Raw genomic sequence first — 17190 nt, forward strand, 5'->3', positions numbered from 1 at the left:
ATGGCTCAGAAAAGGATAGGAAGATAACAATGAAAAGTAAAGTAAACCTTAGGAAGAAAACATTCAAGACAACCCAAGATCAATGAAGAACTATTAAGCAAGCAGAAAATAGACACAATTTTTTTTTTTGTTTTGAAAGGTGGGTGCGTTTTACGCTCCATCCCAATCTTTGTGAGTGCGTTTTACGCTCCATCTCACCTTGGCGAGTGCGTTTTACGCTCCATCTCACCTTGGCCTTTGGCCTTTCTATCTATTTTTCTTTTTGATTCCAAAGGACTTGCTTAATATGTTACCATAATCAAAGGATGCAATGAATGTTCTTCAACCTAAAGAAGGGGAAAGATTTTTTTTTTTCTTTGTTTTTTTTTTTTTGTAAAATGAAAGAGTGCCTTAATCATCTTTTCACATGCACGAGCACTGATAGCTTCAATAAAGATTCAAAACAAGCTCTGAAGTGATACCCATAATTAGTGAATGCACGCATATCATAAGAAAGAACAAGCACAAATATCCTCACAAAGGCTACCTCAATCAACCCACTAAGCCAAACTTATTGCCAATTTACTTGAGAGCCCAAAAAGATAAGATCAACTTTCTAATCATGCCAAATTCTTTCAAACTCAATTTGCCCCATTTTGTCAATTTTTTTTTTTTTTTTTAAAAAGAAACTTCTATTCTAAAACTCCCCCCCACACTCAAACATTACATTGTCCTCAATGTAAGCATGCAACAAGAATCAGGTATAGGACAAGTAAGAAAAGTAAGGAGAGAGAAACAGCTTGAGTTTGTCAATTATAGGCGGCGTTGAGGAGATGCAGATCCTCCACAGTATGCTCCTGAAAGCTCTCATAGAATGGCTTAAGCCGCTGCCCGTTAACTGTGAATTTCTTCGTAGTCGACTCGTCCATGATCTCAACTGCGCCATAGGGAAAAACATGAGTAACCACAAAAGGACCAACCCATCTAGAACGCAACTTACCAGGCATCAGCTTTAGGCGTGAATTGTAGAGGAGGACTTTATTGCCAACGTTGAACTCTTTCTTGGCAATCAATTTGTCGTGTGCAGCTTTGGTCTTTTCCTTGTAGATCCTGGAGTTCTCATATGCCTCTAACCTCAATTCCTCAAGTTCTTGCAATTGAAGCTTCCGCTGGGAACCAGCTTCTTTCATGTCCATGTTGCATTGCTTCACCGCCCAATAGGCCTTATGCTCGATCTCTACCGGCAGATGACATGCTTTTCCAAAGACCAGTCGATATGGGGACATGCTGATCGGGGTCTTGTAGGCCGTGCGGTAGGCCCAAAGTGCATCTTCCAACCTTTGGCTCCGGTCTTTCCTGTTGGGCTGGACTGTCTTCTCTAGAATCTGCCACAAGGAAAAATCACATAAACACACCAAGAAAACACAAAATGGCCCAAAAAATGGTCTAAATGTTGGATTTTGGCCAAAATACGCCCTCCTCACTGCATAAAAGTGACTATTTCTCCCCACACCCCCATTCCTTTGGACACCAAAAATCAGGGCATTCCGAGATAGTCGTCGGCAGTGAACAGTGCTGTTTATGGCAAAAAAAAAACAGAAAACAAGCAAATCGAAAAGAAAAACACAAAGAATGAACAAAGAAAACACAAAGAATCAACAAGGAAATAAAAGAAAAGAGAAACCATATAGCAAGATACGAAGAAGCAACAAAAGAAAGCAACAAAGAATGAAAGAGAACTAAAAAGAAAAAGAAAGACAGAAAACAAATCTTGTTATGGCAGAACAGTTTGACGGTTCTTCTATATTGTGTCGCACAACTGATCACCTAAAAAGAAACCAGAAACAAAAAAAAATGAAAGTTAGTAATATTAGAAGAAAATCAGTGAAGGAAAAAAGGAAAAGGGTTAGAAATTAGTATCATGTTATGACAGAAATAGTTTTGACGGTTCCCCGGCAACGGCGCCAAAATCTGATCGGCGCTATCGAACACCGATAGATCAGATGAATAATGATTTTGATTTGCAGCAAGGGTGCAACCCAAAGTCGTCTCCCAACGAACCTCAAACGGATCTGTCAAAACAAGACTAAACGGGGGGGGGGGATTTGGTGAAAAACAGAAAACAAAATAAACACGAAGACAGTAAACCGAGATGCAACCAGTTGCAACCTTTCCTCCCTACCCGGTTATCATCATCCATCATATAAAGAACCTATTTATCTTTAATCCCCAGATCTAACAAAATATGCTTGACAATCGCCGAAGACTAAATCGAAACAAATATAAAAATCACAGAAGATCTTCTTGATCAATATACAAGTTTTAATTTCTTTTAGCACGCAGATCTAAAACCGACATGAACAATCGCCCACTAAGTTTATGTTGTTTCTTGCAAGCCAATACCCCAATCGAGCCTATTAGTCAAATCTGCCCAAGCATCATGCATGCATTCGTACGATCGCATAAAATACATACACACTTGAGAAGAAGCAAAGAAACAAAACCATAAGATTAAAGATGAAAACAGATATACAAAAACGTCCAAAGATCCAAACCAGATAAGGAGTATGGCATGCAACCGGTTACAAAATCCTTAGCCTTCCATCTTGACAAGAACAATGGAGAAAAAAGGAAAATCGGCTACTGTTCACGTGAGAAAAGAATTTCCCCAAAATCGGCCACTTAATGTGCTTAAATAGAGCTTAGGGAGGAAACCCTAGGTTACCGCCACTTCACATCCGATTTCGAATAGGATAACGTGCGTTCTGGGTTTCGGCCCCTTCATAAAAATTGTGAATCAGGAAGAATAGATGAATTTGGGATTTTAAATCACTTGATTTGGACATCAGAAGCTCAAGTTATGGCCTTTTAAAGATTCCATGTTTGTGTAGAATTCTAATCCAATTAGGATTTGGCCCAGCTTTTCGGCCCTAACTTGAAGAAATATTTGGAGGCCCAAACGAACTCGGATTTGGACAAATCATACCATTCTAGAAATCCCAAGAAGTCCTCTACAATATCTCTGAAGACATCATTCACGTTCTGGGATTATAACTTGGCCAAAAACTCGAAAGAAGCACAGAAGGTCAAATCTGTGAGCACACTTTTGCTTCTTTGTCTCCAATCTCCTTGTTTCCCTTCTTGCCATCAAAATTCCTCATGACCCAGGAAGCCCTAATCTGTCCAAAATAAGATAAAATAGTGTGAAGCCCAATTCCTATAAAATAAAATAAAATAAAATCAAGATGAATAAAATGACACAACTAACGTGCAAAAAGACTAAATATGAGGGCTAAATAATATGAAAATATGGGCTCTATCAATCTGGCACAGGCATATGCATCGCGTGTGATTTACTATGTGGGCGAAGCATCTGCCTAATGCCTGGATGTATGGGCGCCAGTGTATCTAGTTGATGCTTACTACGCCTTGCATTTTATATCCGCATTGCGTGGTTACTATGGATACAGTGGTCTCGGATGGGAGTACCGTTCCGAGGGAGCTTAGGGCTCGGTTATTCAGTGGCTCGGGTGTCGGGAGTACCGACCCGAGGAGTGCGCACGGGATTGTGAAGACATTCGTTGCCTTTCAGGGCAGCGGCAGGTTGGTATGGGACTTGGATGTCGGGTGTCTTGTGTGGGCCCCAAGGACCGGTATATGTTTTCTTTATGCTATGCTGTTATGTTGTAGTGTCTCATGGCTTGTGTGTATGTGTGGGACTATGTTTGGGGTGATCTCCTCTTCTATTAATGTTATAGCCCTCATTTTCTTATAACTTGCTGAGTCTTGTGACTCACCTTACTTTCCATCATTCCAGGTAAGGGTAAAGCGAAAGTTGAGGGCGAGGATCGCTCCACCTAGCAGCCAGCCGTGTGGTAGGGTGTACAGTTTGCTTGCCCCCGTTGTCTCTGATATTTTGTCAGGATTTCTATCTCTCATTTTATACTGTACCGGGTTGTTCCTTGTATTTTTTATTTGTTAGCACAAGTGTCTGTATATATTTTTATATACCCCGTGACCGCTGTTCTAGCAGGGTACCTATGTGCGTGCATGCATATCGTTTGGCTTTCGCTGTTGTATTTCTTATGTATGCATGCCAGGGTATTTTTGTCTTGTGTTTCATTTCTTTCTCCTTTCTGTGGGCGCTCCCGTTCGGGTAGTCCGGGTGATTGGGATATCCGGGCGGCGGGCGAACAAACTCTTCCCAAGGCCACTAAATTAAGACTCAACAATTCGGCAGCACTCAACTAATATTTACCAAAATTTAGTCTACCAATACCCAAATTTGGACAATCCATACATCATTTAGGAAGAAGGTCCCCGTTTTAGTCAAATATGGACTTATATATATATATGTATAAACGAATGGGGAACTCACGGGTGTCCCTGGACTTGGCCTCTAGTGATACAAACTACCCATATTGTAACAATCTAGACTTGATTAAAAGATTCATGGAAGGAAGGAAAAGGAAACTTGTTGCACCCTTGGCCAACAAAGACTCTACTACAAAAAATTATATATATAAGTAAATATGTATATACAGTCATGAACCACCCAGCATCAACGCGCATACACTATGGCTCACTCTCCCATCCACAATCATACACAACTAGGATGGAAATCAAAGATAACTAGGAAGATGAGAGCTTTCCTGAAAATTCCTTCTTCTTCTTCTTCTTCCTCTTCTTTGTTTCATCTTCTTCCTCACTATTCTTCTTTCTCTTCGTCTCTCAGCCGAACACAATCTCCTCCTCCTCATTCTCACACAACTTATATATACAAGGGACAGAACATGGTGGAAGAGACTACGTGGCAACATCGGGAGTGATAGTTGCCCACCACTGAATTTGAGTCGATTGATCAGAAAGTGGCTTGGAAACTTGTTTCAGAAACACGTTGTGGCTGGATTAAGAAGGCCTATATCCGGATACGAGAGGTGTTAAATGAAAAAAATGGAAATTTTGACAGATTTGACACCCTTTCCAATTTTGCGCATAATTTTCTCATCCAAGCTCCAATTAAGAGAGAGAGAGAGAGAGAGAGAGAGAGAGAGAGAGAGAGAGAGAGGGGCTTTGAGATATTCTTGCATTTTTTTTTTTGAAGAGAGAGAGAGAGGGGGTTTGAGATAACTGCTCAAAAATGAACTTCCTCGGAATCAATTTACTTCCATTCTTCCTTAGCTTGGCCTGCAGCTTGCCTAACTTAACACTTGCGCTTGCATACAAGGACTGTCTTAAGGCGTTTAGCAATAACATTTTTAGTCCATCCATATGCAACCAGAACCAATATTTCATAGCAAGAAAGATGTCATCAGTAAATATGCATTACAAGCAGGCAGGCAGGCCCCATTGCATTAAACCAAATCTTTTTTTTTTTGGCTAGATATCGGTACTGCACCCAACCTTCATGCGACTTTCCAATTACAAATATATATATATATATATATAGTGGTTGATCATTCTGGGCTAGTCAGAAATGAGTTGCAACTCTTTTATTTGAAAATGGCTGGAATACAACCACTGGTCAGCTACTCATAATGTTACAGCAGTAGGAGAATACCAAGTCAAATTCACAAATAACACCATACATGTTGGAAGATTATCCTGTTTCAGTTATCCATCCTGACGCATCCTCGTGCATCGGAGACGCCCTCTAGACATCAATTGGGAGCACTCTCGAGCATTGAAACAAAACCCCCTTTAGTCGTCTATCCGGTGCATGTTCAGCGCATCCTCAAAGCGGCAGCAAGAGACGGCCCTCATCTCCGTGCTCATGTCATTCTCCGGCGCAGGATAGTAGTCCCCCCTCAGCTGCACATCCCTCAGGCTTCGGATGTTGAGAAGCATTCTCATGAAGTGTTCGTGAGCAGTTCCATGGATGAAAAGCTTCCTCAGGGTGCTGCATTCTGCCAGCAGCCCGGCTGCCGGAAGCGACAGGCTCCTCTGGTTGACATCAGGGTCCTGAGGCGGCCAGTAATCAAGCTCGCTAAGACTCGAGTTCTTGATCCCAAAGAGGTAAAACCTCTCCCACAAGCTCAGATCCATCTTCCCCGAGGGCGCCGTCTGCCTGTAGCCTATAATGTCCCCACAATTCAAATCCATCTTCCTCAGCCGAGGGTACCGCTGGAGGGAGCTCAATCCAAATGCCCTCTCCGATGGCGTCAGCCGGCCCCGGCAATCCCCCTCGACCTTTATCCAAATCTCCTCCAAATCAGGACAATTCTCGAGCCCCACCATTGATAAGGGGCTCAAAAGCTCCCCAACTCCAATCCAGATAGAAAGGTATCTCAGCCTCGCCCATGTCCTTACAAAGGTCTCGCATTCTCTTCTATTTCCAATTTCGGCATCCTCTTCCATATAGGAAGAGATCGAATCATACCAATACTTGCATTTCTTTTTCGCGTTCCCATCAAAGGGGTCCGCGAATTGGCAGCCCGAGTGCTGGCTCATCCCCCCGCCCTCCAGCGATTTGTTCAGATCAAAATTGTATTCGATACCCTGCAGGGCCTCGGATTGCTCCACACTGTCCCAAACGCAATCCATATGGAGCCTTTCAATCCGATCCTGGACCGGTTCCAATGCCTTCAACGACGAAACCGCGCCAAGGTTCCTGCAACCAGAGATCTTCACCTCGACCAGAGTCCGCCGGAGCAAACAAGCCAGCGTCCTCATTCCCCGGACGGTGATTCTACTGCAACCCTGAACCTCAAATTTGGCCAATTTGGAGCATCCTCTGGCGATGGCGATCAGGCCGAGGTCCGTCAAGTCGGCCGAGTTTTTAATCGACAGAGATTCCAGGCGTTGGCACAGGGCAATGCCGTCCAGCCTGGAGTCGAGTGTCGACTCGTTGGCCCTGCAGAGTCCATGGAACTGTCCCAATTTCAGAGACTTCAGCTTCGGGCACTTGGAATTTAGGTCCTCTAAAGCCAGCCTGCTCTCTCGGACATTTTTACAGACATCTAGGGTGAGCTCCTCCAGCAAGGGCAAAGCGGCGAACATGTCGATCAACGCGCCGGGGCTGATCCTCGCGTCCTCGGCGGTGAAGCCCCAGTCGTCCGGAACCCCTCTAGGGTTCAACAAAGCGGAGGCATCTACGAGATGGAGCAGAGAAAGCTTCGAGCAATTGGCGGAGATGGAAAGCAGAGTCTCATCGCTGACATAGCCAATGTACCTGTGATCAAATACGCAAGCCACGAGGAACTCCTTCAAGTTCCGGCAAGCAGCGGTGATCGTTTTAATCTCGTCGGACTTGAACCCATCGGCGAACGACGGGTTGAGGAGGTTGAGCCGAGTGAGATTCGCGGCCAGATTTGGCGCCGACTCGAGCGCCAGCGGTATGTCGTCGGTCCAGCAGTAGAATGAGGATAGATCAAGAGAAGAAAGGGAGCGGAAATGGTTGACCAAAGGTTCGAAATCGGCGGCGGAAGGAAGCTCCGACGGCCGCTGGTGCCACCGGACGAGCTTGAGGTCGGTGAGGTACGGCCACTGGGGGGCCAAGAGCTCGAGCGTGTCGGGGGTTCGGGCGTAGACGGTGAGCGCGGCGACGGCGGGGAAGGCGCGGCCGAGAAATTGGGCGAGGAGGTGGGCGTCGTCGGTGGAAGTGGCGAGGAGAGAGTGGCCCCACGGCGACAGGAGAGAGAGGTCGAGGCGGGTGACGGACTGGAAGCAGTTGGGAGCCATGACGAGGTCTCGGACGTTGGCCCGGAGGGAGAGGGAGGCGCGGGTGGCTCGCTCCAGTACCAGCCACTTACGGCAGACCAGCGCCACCGCGTTGCGGCTGCGCGTGTCGGAGACCGCCGCGATTATGATGGAGAGGATTACGTCCGGGAGGTCGTTCATGGTGGTGGCGGCGGCGGCGGCCATCCTTGCTGGTGGCCAGATTCGGGTCTCTGTGTCTGGGAACTAGAGAGAGAGAGAGAGAGAGAGAGAGAAAGAGAGAGATTTGGAGATGGGGATTCGGGTCTATGTGTCTGGGAACTAGAGAGAGAGAGAGATTTGGAGATGGGGATGATGATGATGATGGCGATGAAGAGGGAGGGAGGGGAGGGAATGGGTGGAGTTTGTCGGGACATGTGAGGGCCACGTGATTCTGTGGGAGAAGACAAGTATTAAGCGCCTCAGCCCACGTGAAGCCCAAATAACAGCGTCCGTACGCAATTTCGCCTCTCCAGACTCCAAATATTGGCTTAGTTACCACCGGAGCTGAAGTTCAACGTGTCAGGTTTTTTAACTCTTTTTTTTTTAACATTAATTGTGACTTAAATTAAACATTTTCTAGTAAACACAAAGTCTTCAATGTAGCAAGGGGTTGTTTAATTAATTAATTAATTAATTTTAATCTTATAATAATATTTTAATAAAAGGAGATTAAATAATCCAACTGAGGTGTCACTATTTCGATAACGTAACTGTGAATTGTGATGGTGTGGAAAAAATCTTTTATATTAATCCCATTATTATTTATAGATTGCGGGCCAATTAATACCTCATTATCCTATCTTACAAAAACTCACATCACATGCTAGCAAGCTATGTGCCTTTTTTTTAATAATAATAATAATAATTAACAAGCCATGCTATGTTATGTTATGTTATGCCTGGTTTCATCATATGATTTGAGAAGTTGCAGAGCAGAGCAGCAGAAAGTAAAGAATAAGGACAAAGAAAGAAAGAAGGAAAGGTTTGAGATGAAAAGAAAGGTTCTATCCCAATTTGTCTTTGTTATCCCAAGTTTATCCGGAAGAATGAATTGAGAGCAGAGCATCAGCTTTCCCTTTCTTCACTCACTTACTCACTGCTCCAATCCAATCAAATCCAACCCAATCCATTCCATATATATATATATATATATAAATCATTGGATCCTTTCTATAAATAATTCCCCATATATATACTCTCAATGTAATGCATGCTCCTGTGATCATCATCATCATCATCTTTTTAATTATGAAATCCACTGTTCCCACATTTAGGCTCAATTTCCCTCTTTTTCTTTATTTATTATAAAATCTCATCCCTTCTAAAGGGCGATGGGAGAGGGGACATGGCTCTTTTGTAATTAAAGTCTTTTTTTTACTTTTTTTTTTCCTTTGCACTATATATATATATATATAGAAATATAAATTATAAAGGCTATTTTTGAAATTTGCTTCACTTTTCTTCCCTTTTCTTCATTAAACATTCAAACAAGGGTAAGATAACTCTAAATATTATTTAAATTTTATTTATGGTACTTGCTTAATTTTATTATTATCAATAATTTTAGTTTTTGTTTAATTTCTAGATAAATTAGACTAGACACCCTAGAGGTTTGACATCATTACAAAAACCTCCTTTATAGTTTAAGAAATTACAAACTTACCTTGCTACTAAAAATCAAAATAAAATAAATATTTTACCACCTATATTCTCTCTAGTTTTCCCCTTTCTCTTTCATCTCTCCCTCCTTTTAAGTGAAATTAAGGGGGGAAAAAACACCAATGGGGAGCGCACTAATGTTGTTTCAACAATTAGCAAATAAATCCTCGTAATAACTGCCATTGATGAGATGAGTAGCAATGTGTTGAGTTGTATTTGATGATGAAATATAAGTAAAACTTTAATAATTCTCATGATAAATTATTAATCGAGTAAAGGTCAGTGATAATTGAGTAACACATTACTTACTCAAGTAAAATCCCTTGTTAATAGAGTACATGCGTTTGAAAAAGTTAGTTTTAACCAATTTTTAAAACTATACTTGAATATTTAATACTATTAATTGAGTAAGACAATGTATGAGCTTCAAACTAATCGAGTAAGGAAAGGTTAGTTGAGCAACAAATGTTCATACTCAACTTGTAATAACTGAGATTTTTTTAGAATCAAATATGACGTAATGCCTGAGACAAAAGTTCATTTTCTAAGTTAGGGGCAAAGTCGTAATTATGAAAGTAATGATGATATGGGACACATGACACTATTTGGATAGAAACACATGGAAGTAATGATGATATAGGACACATGGCATCATTTGGATGGAAACTCATGGAAGTAATGATGATATGGGACACATGGCACCATTTGGATGGAAACACATGAAAGTAATGATGATGGCTCAAATCCCCATGACATGTGGCAAAAAACTATTCGTCGAAGGGTTTAATATGTCATGATTAGGCCCAAATCTCTAGGGCCACTTGTCGCAAGGGGAAGAAATAAATGATTATGGTGCAAATCTCAATGCCAAGTGTCACCATCTTAAGAAAACTAAGTGTCTCAATTTTATGGGTTTAAAGGTTCTATATAAGCATGCATTGGGCTTGGTTTTTGGCCACTAAATCAAGAGGGTAAGTATCTTATAAAAGGGGAGAAATTCTGCTTGAAAGAAAGGAGGAAGCTCTGCCCTAGGGGAAGTCGAAATTAGGCCACCGAAGGATATGAGCTGTCTTGAAGTTCGTAAAAAATAGTCACCAAAATTTTGAGGTAAGCTCAATTTATTTCTGTAATCATGTAGAGGGTTAAAAGAGGAGTTTGTAGGTTTAAACTGGGGTTGAATCGGAGTTAAAACTAGGGAGATACAGCTGAAATACAGAAACTGTGCGAAGTTGGCCGAAAATAGGGGCAGCGCGTGAGGCCTCTTCCCGAGGCGCGTGAGGGCGTGTGTAGACTTATTTTTCTTTGAAATGTTATGGCATACTCCCATTTTAATGCCATACAACTCTGTATAAAAATATTTGATATTCATCTTACCAAAACTCATGTTTTGGCAGCAAATAGTCTCGGTTAGCGTGAAAACCATACTTTCTGGTGAACCCGAATGTGAGTGGTTCTTGTGCATGCTTCCTCTTGATCATTCTTGATTTCATTTTATGAGTGGTTTATGCATTCTTCTTGTTTCCTCTTAATCACTCTTTGTTTCACTTGTGGATGGTTTGTTGCTTACGTCTTATGTTCCCTTTGTTTCGAGCATATCCTTTCTACTTTGTTGCATTGGATTTAACCATGACAGCTTTCGTGCGTGGCTTGTGGCTTGCATATCATATTCTTTCTGCTTTGTCATACAATATGTCATGGTTGATGGTTTACATCTCATGTTTTATTACTTTTGATCATATATAGCTTATTTTATACGCATATCGGTGTTTGTATCTGTGGTTGGGTTTTGGGACATCACGGGAGATCTCGTGCTCTTGCGGTGAGCTACCATGATGATTGCAACCCACTGACCTTGTTACCACATGGGAAGTTTTATATTGACATGATCTTGGGAGATTTATACTTATCTCTGTATATTTCTTAGCATAACTACATATTGCTCTTACATGCATAGTTTCCTTTCTTGTGCTACTCACTTAAATGTAATTATCTAACTCGGGTGTTTCATACCCCTGGGATATTCAACATCCCAGGTATAACAGAAGTGTCAGGTGCTATAGGTGCAAGCTCGAGCAAGTGTTGAGGAGGTGGTGGATGTTTTGTTTAAGCCTTCTTGAAACGTTTTATATGATGTTGTAGCACAACTGTTGTATTGTAAATAGCGGTTATGATACTTAAATTACAAAATGTATGGATGTATGTATGAAGCTTTTGTAACTCTATAAGGGTGTGAGATGTATGTTTGGAATTTGTGAGAGACAGGGCAGCTGTTATGAGGATGCGCGCGCATGTGTTTGTTCTATGGACTTGACTTAAGGTGACATTATGGAAATCCTAGATATTTAGCTACTCAGGTTCGAACCTTGCTTCCGTTGATAAAGGATTTCCAATAATGCCCGAGACCATTATTAGCATATAATGAATATCTTATTGTTTCATTGTGTAATTGAAAAGTAGGGCGTTACATGACTAGCTAGAATGACAAGTCTCTGGACTTATGTTGTTAATCGACTAAAAAAAATAGTAATCAAGTATTTCATCTTCATCAATTTTTTACTCAAGTAATTAATTGGGTGAAAATTGTTAAATCTCTATATTTCACTTCAAGAAAGCAAGGTTTTAACAACGGAAAATTCCATCGTTAAAATATCAAAATCCGTCGCTAAAAATGGCGTTGGCCTGTCGCTAAATTAAAAAAATAAAAAAAATATTTTTTAAATAAATATATTAATAAATAGAATAAATATATTATTATTTATTATATATTAATAAATAACATTTTTAATAAATAAATTAAAAACAAAATAAAAAATAAAAAAAAATTAAACTTAAATAAAAAATAAATATATTAAAAATATAAATTATATAAAAAAATTATATTTAATTAATATTCAAAAATTTGTTTATATTTTATATTTATTTAAAAATAAATTTTTATATATATAAATAAAATTTATGATAATTAAAAATTTATTTTAATTAATTGAATAGAATTAAAATTTTATTTATATAATCATTAATTTAAACATAAAAAATTAAAATTCATAAATGAATATGAAATTTAAAATAATTAATTTAATTAATAAAATATAATAATAAATATTCAGTTACAATCATCATCATTAAAATCATCATTTTGTTCCTTATTATCATAAAATTGGTCTCTCGGTCCAAGTTGAGTTGACGGTCCAAGTTGCTGATTTGTAAGTCGACAGTTCAAATTGTTGTAATGTCATCATCTATCTATTCATCTGCTCTTGTCATACCATCATCTATTCCTGCCACTTACGTAACTGCATATTCTCATTTTGCACCTTGGTCACCTAAGTCCGAGCGGAATGCAGCTCATTTTGCACCTCGATCACATAGCTCCAAGCGGAATGCAGCTCCTCGTTCATCTGGGTGACCCTTCTTGTTCCTACCAAAGACATCATGATAAAAGATGTGACGTTCGTCGACTATAGCTGGAGAGGACGACTAGCTACCGCCGGCTGATACTGAAGATACTCTACACTTAATCTCTCGAACGCCTCCTATATAAATTAAAACATTGACGTTGTTAATTAATAAAAAAAATTATTAAATTGTAATGTTCATTAAATTATACATAAATACAATTACCACGACAGCCTTTGATCTATTATCAACTCACACTTCTTGTTCTTGATCATCCTTCCGAGTGTGGGTTCTCCTGAAAACCTCAAATTCATTAGGCTCGTGGTCTAATTTCTTTGTCTGCATGACAAATGTATGAAGCAAATAAAATATAAACCACTATATAAGTTTATAAAATTTACATTTAAGTAGTAAAACTAATTATCATCCTTTTTCGGCTCCTAGTGAAAGGAATGGATCCGCTTGTATGGATTGACCTAGCAGTCTCGGATGCGTGATTCTTTTTGTTTTGTTCTGCTTGTTTTTTGTAATCGTCTTCATCTCACTTTGCGTGTAATGCCCGTCGCACCATTGGATCTATCCACTCACCCTTAGCAGCACATCTTGTAATTTTGTTCAAATTATTCATGAAATTTTTTCGACCAGACTTATTCCAAGTGATCCACATACGATCACTCTCACAAGGTTGTCATCATTGTTGTTAAAATCCCGATTTTACGCGTACGATTTTACAATTTTACGATTTGAAGACCCCTAAACGATTCAAATCCCATGTAAAATCCAATTTGGGATAAAATCCTATAAAATCTCGATTTTACATATACGATTTTATGCTTCAGAGATCCCCAAACGATTTTACGATTCAAAGACCTTCATTGATTTAAGTTACAATTTAGAGGATACTTCTAACGTCTCAATGTCACATAGCATCTGATATTGGAACTTATGCAATGAATTGTTATATTTTGCCTCTAAATTAGAACTTGATTTAACATTGATTACATAAGTTCCAATGTCACATCGCATCTAACATTAATTGCATAAGTTCCAATTTACTTTATTTAAATTATAATTTTTACTTGATTTAACATTGATTGCATAAGTAAATTAAGATAAATAAGTAATTAATTAATGGACCACCAAACCCCAAATCGGGATTTTACTTGATTTAATCAATGTTAAATCAAGAAAAAAATGCAACATAAATCTAATGGAAGACGTTGAAAGAATCCTCTAAAGAATTTTAAGCTATATTTTACCTCTAAATTGCCTATACCAACCTGTTAGTTTTTGAGCTATATTTTGGAAGTATCATCTTTTGAACTATAATAAGGAATAATCAGGTTATTAAAAGATATTAATTCATTTTCTACAAAATTATGTTATTATAAACATATGTTTACAAAAATTGAAGGGTATTTTTAATTATCTCTAAAATCTTACAATTTTACGATTCGATTTTACGATCCGATTTTGTGGACACTTTTTCGATCCCACTTAAAATCCCGATTTTAACGACCTTGGTTGTCATTTGAACTCCTTCTACAGGAAGTTAAAAATGAATAAATATGTATAAAATTTTAAATTGAAACTTTATAAAATTAAAAATTACAATTATACTAACACTAAATTCTTTCAGCCACATCCATCTTGTTAATTCTAGCGCTTCATCCTAATGATGGTAAGATTCAGTTTATCGTCTCTTCCAAATCTTTGATTTTGTACACTTGGTGGACCTCAGGGAAAAAATTGTAAAACCAATATTTATCGAGTAAGAATATGCATTTATGTGTATAACAATTGCAAACAATCAATTAAAAATAATATATAAGATACTCACTGATCACAGGATAACTCTACTCGGTGATCAACTTGGTTGGTATCAACTAACTTAGATGGAGTCGGCTCAACATTTTGCGCAAAAGAAGAAGACAAAGGATGTGCATGGGGTGTCAACATAAATGAGTATGGGTAGGGACCTCTTACGGGATGAAAAGTCAACCTATGAGAGGAGATAGATTGTGGTGTAGCCTCAGGTGGGTGGGATATAGGTAAGACTGTAGTATAACCCATAGGATATGGCATCGCGCCAAATGACTGTTGGAACTGAGTCATGGGAACGAAAGCATGTGGGTGCGATGATTGAGGATATAAAGGAGTAGACGGGACAACATGTGTGGAGACAGAAGGAGAAGACTGTGAACTAGCACTATTAGGATCTGAAGGTGTGTCCCAATAGGATTAACGTCTTCCTCTACCCCTACCCCTACTTGGTTCGGGAGATGAATGTCCTGACATCTATTTTGAGAATTACATGAACAATAAAAAAAATGCTAAAACATACAAGGTCACAGACATTAAAAAATACAAAAGATATTATATCATAGCATATATAAGTGAATTCACATATTCAAAAATAAATCAATCTTCTTCTACATATTCATCCATGATTTCATCATTATTATCTATGTTATCAGACAATAACTCTTTCTCGTCGTCTTCTGATATAGATTCTTCCTCTGCATCATCACCTTTTTCTTACTGAACAACATTTGAGACATCTATTTCCTTGACTATCCCATCTAAATCTTGTAAAGTACCTCTAAGGTCATCATTTTGATCAATTTGCGGCTGTTTTGGTATCTCATCCTCCTGGAAAGATTCTTTCATGTTAGCTTCGGGAGCAGTTATTGTAGCCTGTGCCTTTGTTTTAATAACAATTATCTAATCATGTTTATCACAAAAAGTGTTGGAGTATGACGCGTAATACACTTGTTCAGCTTATTGGGCAAATATAAAAGTATCATATTTCCTATACTTTCTTGACGATCGAACCTCCACAATACCATACTTATTATTGATTTTGGTTCCATGAGGACTTAGATCGTACCATTCACATTTAAACAAAACTACCCTTTTGATTAGTAGGCCTGCATATTCTAATTCAATAATGTCTATAATTTTTCTAATAATAGGTCTCTGAGGATCAACCCCTGTCCTAGACACGCAAACACCAAAATTTTTGATAGATCTACTATTACTCCATTCGACAGTATGAAATTTATATCCGTTCACGAAATACATTGGCAAATACCACACATTTAGAGTCGGTCCCCATCCTATGTTCTGAATTAATGGATCTGTAACAACTTGACTACTTGTAACATCCTGCATCGAGCGATAGGAAGGACCAGATTAACTTACTCCGATGGGCTTACACAAACTTCCCAAGGGTCGCCAATCCTTGAGCTACCATAACTCAAGCACGCTTAACCTAGAAGTTCTTTATCCACATTTAGCCCAAAAGGTACTCGGCTGATGTTTCTTACTATTCTCGATATATATACTAGCTTCTCTAGAGTCCCTTCTTAGACCTAACCTTAGGCTCTCGGGATATTACATTCTCCCCCTCTTGAGCTCATGACGTTCTCGTCATGTGACCTTACAACTGGTCCTAGATGTTCTCCCCTTTGGGGGCTGTCATCCTAAAAGCCTACCAGGAACCACTGGTTTTTCAAGCCCTCGCGCCACTCCCCACCCTCATCGGATCGCCTTCTCCAAGGGTTAGCTCTAATACCACTTGTAACATCCCGCATCGAACAATAGGAAGAACCAGATTAACTTACCCTGATGGGCCTACGTGAACTTCCCAGAGGCCACCCATCCTTAAGCTACCCTAGCTCAAACACGCTTAACCCGAGAGTTCTTTATCCATATTCAACCCAAAAGGTACCCATCTGGAGTTGTTTCCTTCCTTAATATCCTCGATATATATACTACCTTCTTTAGAGTCCCTTCTTGGACCTGACCTTGGTCTCTCGAGGTATTACAGTACTCAAATTAACTTAAGAAAACATTTGAATCACTTAATGTATAACTAAAATTCAATTTAAAAATAACCTAGTATGAAGTAATATACTTGATGATGGAACCACTTAGGAAAATGTTTCTCTATTTGTTTGTCTATTTATGCGTCTGTGATATTTGAAGATAACTGACGCAATATGTTTGTGTACATGTTGAAAAATTAAAATGATGTATCAATCAAATAATATGAACCAAGTATGAACTTATAAATATATTCATTTAAATTTTAATTCTTACTCGATATAAGGTTCGACATCCGGAGTATTCAACAAGACATATAATTTGGTAGCTTCAAACTCTTTCCCATCCATCCACCTAATTTTCATTGGACCAGTAGCACGGCCGGGATAAATGAAGACGAAAATTTATGGATATGAAGAATCTCCCCTATCATCATTTCAAGGGACTCTTGTCCTTCTTGATGGAACATTTGGTGTAAAATAATATGAATCAAATGTGGATGTCTTCTCAATTAAATATGCCTCACATATAGATCCTTCTACATGAGTTTTGTTGCGAACCTTCCTTTTTAAAGTGTTGAGGAACCTAAATTATTCGAAGATCTCTTCAATATGGGAAAAAGATATTTTT

The 17190-nt window shown here is 39.1% G+C and overlaps 2 protein-coding genes across 2 annotated transcripts; both read right to left on the reverse strand.

Moving 5' to 3' along the window:
- Positions 1 to 788: 788 nt before the first annotated feature.
- On the reverse strand, positions 789 to 1175 carry LOC127791615 (uncharacterized). The gene is made up of 2 exons (XM_052321599.1): positions 980 to 1175; positions 789 to 916 (listed from the first exon to the last, which is right to left on the reverse strand). The coding sequence occupies exons 1-2, from the start codon at positions 1173 to 1175 to the stop codon at positions 789 to 791; spliced, it is 324 nt and encodes a 107-aa protein (XP_052177559.1).
- Positions 1176 to 5446: 4271 nt separating this feature from the next.
- On the reverse strand, positions 5447 to 8043 carry LOC127791771 (F-box/LRR-repeat MAX2 homolog A-like). The gene has a single exon (XM_052321805.1). It carries the CDS (start codon positions 7840 to 7842, stop codon positions 5680 to 5682), a length of 2163 nt encoding a protein of 720 aa, XP_052177765.1. The 5' UTR covers positions 7843 to 8043; the 3' UTR covers positions 5447 to 5679.
- Positions 8044 to 17190: the final 9147 nt, after the last annotated feature.

Source organism: Diospyros lotus, chromosome 15 (assembly GCF_014633365.1).
Source record: "Diospyros lotus cultivar Yz01 chromosome 15, ASM1463336v1, whole genome shotgun sequence".
NCBI classification, from domain to species: Eukaryota; Viridiplantae; Streptophyta; class Magnoliopsida; order Ericales; family Ebenaceae; genus Diospyros; species Diospyros lotus.

Bases quoted from the DNA above. Each gene is read 5' to 3' on its own strand.
- LOC127791771 (XM_052321805.1), bottom strand. From the start codon at position 7,842: ATGGCCGCCGCCGCCGCCACCACCATGAACGACCTCCCGGACGTAATC.
- LOC127791615 (XM_052321599.1), bottom strand. From the start codon at position 1,175: ATGGACATGAAAGAAGCTGGTTCCCAGCGGAAGCTTCAATTGCAAGAA. The intron at 917-979 runs GTAAGTTGCGTT...CCTATGGCGCAG, and splicing joins ACGCCTAAAGCTGATGCCTG to TTGAGATCATGGACGAGTCG.